At 33.2% G+C, this 6,275-nt stretch overlaps 1 protein-coding gene across 1 annotated transcript; it reads left to right on the top strand.

Moving 5' to 3' along the window:
- The first annotated feature begins 1,224 nt into the window (after positions 1-1,224).
- Positions 1,225-2,289, top strand: LOC115231585 (protein FAM200B-like). Its single transcript, XM_029801575.1, has one exon. The coding sequence runs from the start codon at positions 1,225-1,227 to the stop codon at positions 2,287-2,289; it is 1,065 nt and encodes a 354-aa protein (XP_029657435.1).
- The last annotated feature ends 3,986 nt before the right edge of the window (positions 2,290-6,275 follow it).

Genomic DNA, 6,275 nt, shown 5'->3' with positions numbered 1-6,275 from the left:
GAATCGGGGGATCACGGGGTATTATAATTAACTGGCTTACCCTGGTCCTTTGGTCAATAAAAAGTGTTTAAAAGCAGAAGAGGATAAGAAGGAATGGCAATTGCCACCCAAAATAGGTATTAATATGCGTTGAAAAAGCGATGTCCGTTCTGCTCCCATTGACTCACGACCACTTGTTCCCCTTCCTCGCTCGAATGTCTCTAAGAAAAAAGTCCTAGATTCCAGCTGTGGTGGTATAGACTCTATAGTGTTTCTCAACGTTGGGCCCCAGGCCCACTTGTGGGCCTGAGAAATTTTGAAATGGGCCTGAAGATTTAATTGGGCCTGGAGTGGGCCTCAAAGAAAATATGTTAATACTAATACTAATAAATCTTTATTCGTTATTATTTTCAAATTGATTTGATTTGTTTTTAATTTAATGATATTGTCATATTTAAATTTAAATATTATAGGCCTGATTGTATAGTTCATGTCAAAAGTACACAAGGAAAAAAGGAAGACTACACGCAAATACCAGACTGATTTTTTATTACTAGGCTTCATCCCATCAAGTGCTGATTCTAAGAGGCCTGAATGTGTGGACTGTGGCTTAGTAATGACAAATGTTTCCATGAAGAAATCAAAATTGTTCGCCCATCAACAGTTGAAGCATCCTGCTTCTGTTGGAAAGGAGCGCAGCTATTTCAGGAAGAAAGTGGAGTTACGCCAAAAGAATGCTCCAAAAACTTTAGAATTCTGCTTAAAAAAAGCAAATGAGCATAATAACAAGACACTAAAAGTCAGTTATGCAGTGAGTGAACTGGTTGCTAAGGTGGGGAAGCCACATACAATTGCAGAACGTCTGGTGAAGCCAGCAATGTTGATCTGTGCTAAAGAACTGCTAGGAGAACAGGCTGCCAACATTCTACAAAAAATCCCATTGTCTAATGACACAGTGAAGAGAAGGCAAATTGAAATGGCAGAAAACCTCGAGAAACAGCTTGTGGAAAAATTAAAAGTTTATAAGTTCTCACTACAAATTGATGAGACAACAATCAACAATTCTGCCTTATTACTTATGTCCGATATATTGATGCAATGGCAATTCATGAAGAAATGTTATTTATAAAAAAGTTGATTGACACACGAAGCGACACTATATATGCGGCTGTTTACGACTATCTGTACGATAATGGGATCCCTCTGTCAAATCTGTTGCAGATTGCAACAGACGGTGCCAGCGCTATGACCGGCAAACAGAATGGCTTTGTAGCTAAATTAAAAAAAGTTGCCCCTCATATATTGGCAATTCATTGCATCATCCATCGAGAACATCTTTGTGCTAAATCTCTCAATGATGACATGGAACATGCATTGAAAGTCGCTGTTTCAACAGTGAATTTTGTCAAAGCCAATGCTTTGCATGACCGCCTATTTCAACATTTATGTGAACATGAGGACCACCAGAGACTCCTCATGCACACTGAAGTGAGATGGCTTTCCAAAGGAAATTCCCTAGTTCGTCTTGCTGAAATGTGGGATATGGTTCTTATTTTTGTTCATGACATGAAAACACAAGCTTGTAGCAAGAAGCAGAAAGATAAAGCTGAGACTTTGTTTTCAGTGATAAATAACAACGATACAAAAGCAAGGATTTTTTACCTGGCTGACTTATTCGCACATGTCAACCAACTGAACATGACACTGCAAGGGCGAAATGCTAATCTGATAGATAGTGCTGAGAAAGTACGCTCTTTTTTGAACAAGTTATGTCTCTGGAAGATGCATCTTCAAAAAAATGAATTTGCTTATTTTTGTAATTTTGCCAAAACTGCTCCGAGCTCAGAAGTAATCGCAAGCTGCACTGACCACTTGAAATGCTTGAAAGAAGATATGACTAGAAGATTTAAAGATATCATCGAAATGAATCCGCCTAGTTGGATTATAGATATAGCACATTTTGACGTATTAAGTGAAAAAGACATTGATCCTATTATTGCTGGAGAACTTCTTGAACTGAAGGAGAACAAAGTATTAATGAAAAATATTGAAAGGGATGGCTTATATGGATGGATGAAAGTAGAATCGATTCATCCATTACTCTTTGAAAAAGTTGTTCCGTTTGTACTTGGCTTTCCCACCACTTGGTTGGTTGAGACAGGATTTTCTGCAACAAACGATTTACTCACAAAAAAACGCAATCAATTGCAGATTGAGAAGAGAGGAGACTTACGTTTGAGGTTGAACCAAGATCTGGAAATTCAACTTGACAAATTGATAGATAGACATCAAGAGCAGTGTAGTCATTGACATTTTAATAAGATTTTTTATGTTAATAAAAATACTTTTTTGTTAATCAAAGTTTTATTAAAGGCAATGGGCCTGAGATTTTATATGACCCTGAAAATGGGCCTCAGGGAAAAAAAGGTTGAGAAACACTGTTTTATGCAACAAATGTGGCTGTAACAACGACATTAGAACCATAAAATACATCTGTTTTGCTGCAATCTTGAGTTCTGTTTTTTCACCATAATGGTGATGATCACAGCTGTCGTGGATATCGGATGTAATCTTGTTAATTCTTTTCTAATCACTTATCGTACCGCTTCCACAACGTGTTCAATTTTGCTGCCTTTATCGTAGAATGCCAAAAGGTAGACGACTTAGATAACAAGTTTTCAAACAGATAAAGACGGAGAGAGCCTCGGGAGAAGCAATGGTTGTTCCAAAGAATATCCATTGCGATCCTGAGGGGCAACGTCTTCTCGATCATCAGTAGCTTTGGATTGTAATAATTATTTTCGGTTATTGGTGATAAATTATTTCTATTTGATAAAGAAATCGATGATATACAAAAAAACAATAATTTTATTTTTTTCCAAATTTTAATAAAATTTGTAATTGATTGGGGAAAATTGGTAATAGTCAATCTAAACCCGTGTTATATAATAAATAAAAAGGCATTTTAAATAAAAATTAAATCATTGATAAGAGAATGAAAATCAATTTGACTAATTTTCTGTTTGAAAATATTTGACAAATGAAAAACGTATTTAATTTTTACTAAAATGCATTTATTTAATATATTCTTGATAAAAATTGAATAAAAATCATATAAAATAGGGACTAAAAGTTAGATTTAACAACAAAAAATAATGAAGCACAGTGGAACAAACACCACGTGGTGAATACGTGGAATATTTATTTAAATTACTGACTTTTTATAAAAAATTAAAATTAAAAACATTATTAATAATGCACTTAAATTATCTATATTAGCTGGAGGAATTTTAATATTTTTAAAACTTATGTTAGAATTGATATTTTTCTACGATCAAAATCAGTAGAGTCTATTTCTTTTAAAACAGAATTAGTGATACAAATAAGACACAAAATTTCATAGCATAACATTCATAATTTCCAAAAGGAATTACTACCGTATTTCCGATATATAGTCAACCTTTTTCAATTGAAAATTATCCCCAATTTCAATATTTTCACTTCAAGTCACAGACATACAAAACTAGGTATGACGATGGCTGCTAGAGAGAATTCATATGTATTGAACGAGTAAAATCTTTAAAAAAAGAAAATATTGAAAAAAACGAATTTTCCAATATAAATATTTGAAATTTTGTTTAATAATAATGCTTTATCTATATTGTCTTGCAGGATTGAGAGAGAACGAAAGGTGCACAAACGGCCAATTTTTTCAAAATTTATGTAACAAATGTCAATATTAATTATTGCATAGTAAAAATTGAACTAAAATGATATAGTTTTTTTTTAAATATAATCGAATATGCTAAATCTATCTCCTCTTCATTTTTTAATCGCATTCTTCAATCAACTTGTTTATCGGACGCATTTTGAACATTTCAAGTCTCAAGACTTGTTAGCATTCTATATTAATCAAATTATTGTATGTTTTGAGCTCTTTATCACTATCTTGGCTATCTTGAATGTATCTATGATTATGCTTTTCAACTTCAAAATATATAATCAATATTCCTCACTATTTTCATATTTTTGCATAAATTCAACTAAGATGTTACTCTTTTGTTTGTTTTATTCTTTGGTTTTTTTCTTTTAAATATTAGAAAATGCATGTTTAAAGCAATTTTCTATGTCATGAATATCCGAATAATTCATGACATAGTTTGTTCTTCCCTGCAGAGAAGTATTCAAAATCGAAAAGTGTGTATCCCTAACCCTAACCTTAGACTGAGTATAGTTTTCATTATATTTTGCGTTCATAGGTTCATCCGTTTGGGTTTCAATAGAAACGCTGCTTTTAAAGATTTCTGTTGGAAGACGATCGTTCCAAACTGGAGTCACAGTTTGCTGTTTCTTCCGAACTGAGGTCATGTTTTAGGCTTTTTTAGAGATCGTATACAATCCGGAATCAGAAGGTGGATTGGCTTTTGTATTTTTGTTATTTTTCACTGAGGGGCAGCCTCCATAAATAGTCCAATGTTCTGATGACCCACAGTTGATGAAAAGTTTCGTGATTTCTTTCGGATTTGGGCATTAGTAACCACAAGCATTTTACTTCTGCTTTACAAAAACGTGCTATATGGCCGTAGAATTGGCATTTATAACAACGAATCTCGGGCTTACGGAACCATTCTACGACCATTTTTTCTGATATTTGAAACTCCAGATAATAATGGGGAACTTAAATGAATAAAAACTGAGAGATCAAAAAGACATATTTTTTTAATTGGTTTATGAACTGGCCAATTCTCTGCAATCTTCTTGAATAAGAGAGCCATTTTCAGACTCCATTGTGAGAATCATTTGACACAATATATCGTCATATCCATATATTCATTTAGAAGTGTTCACGCTTCTGCGTTCTTTTATTCGTGTCGGTTCTAACTCTTGACAAAACCTTGTCCCCAATTTTGAATACACAGATGTCATTTTTCCACATATTTTTTAAGCATTTTCTGTTTCGTCACATCTGAGTACTGTAAAGCCGTTGTCCTTGTAGTATACCATGTCCAAGCCATTTAGTCCTCTACGTCATTTTTTATCCAGGTTGGATAAATCAAATTCTGCGAATAAATTTTTTTATTGCTTTGGACACTTCCATAGCTGATTTGGACAATAACGGTGACGTCCAACTAAACTTCGAGAATGAATCGAATCCAACCAAAAACCATGGGTAATTTTCGTTCTCATGTGCATAATGACGTAAATCCATTATATCAAAAATATATCTAATATAAGACCAAATAGTGATACCTTCTCTCACGCTATAGGCTCTTATGGGCTTAATTGCCGGCCCGGTGTTTATAATGTTTTTCGCTTGACATTGGCAACAGGATTTGAAAAGACATAACCTCATTTCTGTAAGATCCATAAACAGTATCTTTAAGAAAAAAAAGCAGTTTGTCTCGTCCATGATATCCATTTTTTGGATCGAGATTATCGACAAACATTTTATTTTCATCTACTTCTTCGAAAACGAAGGTTCGTAATAATATCCCATATGTTTTAAAATACACTACGTCTTTCTTGGAGTCGGACAATATGAATAATGATGTAGTCCTCCTAGAATTCGACTCATTCTGATTCTGAGTCACTCCATCTGGCAATAAACCATCTTTAAGATACGTTATGATTTCGTTCCTTTTCTATAGGGTCAATAATACAAACTTTATAACACAAAATAATGTTAACGAGGTCGGAAAATTTCGAATCTCAAATCAGGTCAACCATTCTAAAAAATTAAATTTTCTTTCTTTTTTGAATTAAAAAATCTAAATTGATGAATTTCGCATTTATATTAATTTAATTTTTCGATAAGTTATAGCATTGATTTTTACTAATAGAGATTAATTTTCAATTTTTGACAATATAAGCAATAAACGATCACATTAATCGTTTTATCATAAAAAATACTAAAGAGTACAACATAATAAAATCCATGATCGAAGGACAAGAACTGAATATATCAACTTCTTGGTGTATAAACTAACAAAGAAGGCTAAAAAATTTGTTTTAATAGACGAAAAGCTCTATCTCTAAGATTCTTTATCTATTCACAGGCTTGTTATTACCTCAACCAACAAACAGAAGATGCAAACAATTGAAGAAGAGATTTACGACGCTAATTATTGTGGACACAATGCATTAGAAGAATTGTTTAGAAAACCATTTTGTTTTGCTAAAAGAAATATTATTCGTCTGGTGGTAAGAGACTGCGATGAATGCCACTCTGCAGTCCGACCAAAACAATATAACGACGTAAGTCATATTTTCGTGGATGTACCGAATTAGAGGTTTCA

The sequence above is a fragment of the Octopus sinensis genome, unplaced genomic scaffold (assembly GCF_006345805.1).
Source record: "Octopus sinensis unplaced genomic scaffold, ASM634580v1 Contig18742, whole genome shotgun sequence".
NCBI classification, from domain to species: Eukaryota; Metazoa; Mollusca; class Cephalopoda; order Octopoda; family Octopodidae; genus Octopus; species Octopus sinensis.
Note: the sequence above shows the minus strand (reverse complement) of the source record. Positions and strands in the feature narration are given on the sequence as shown.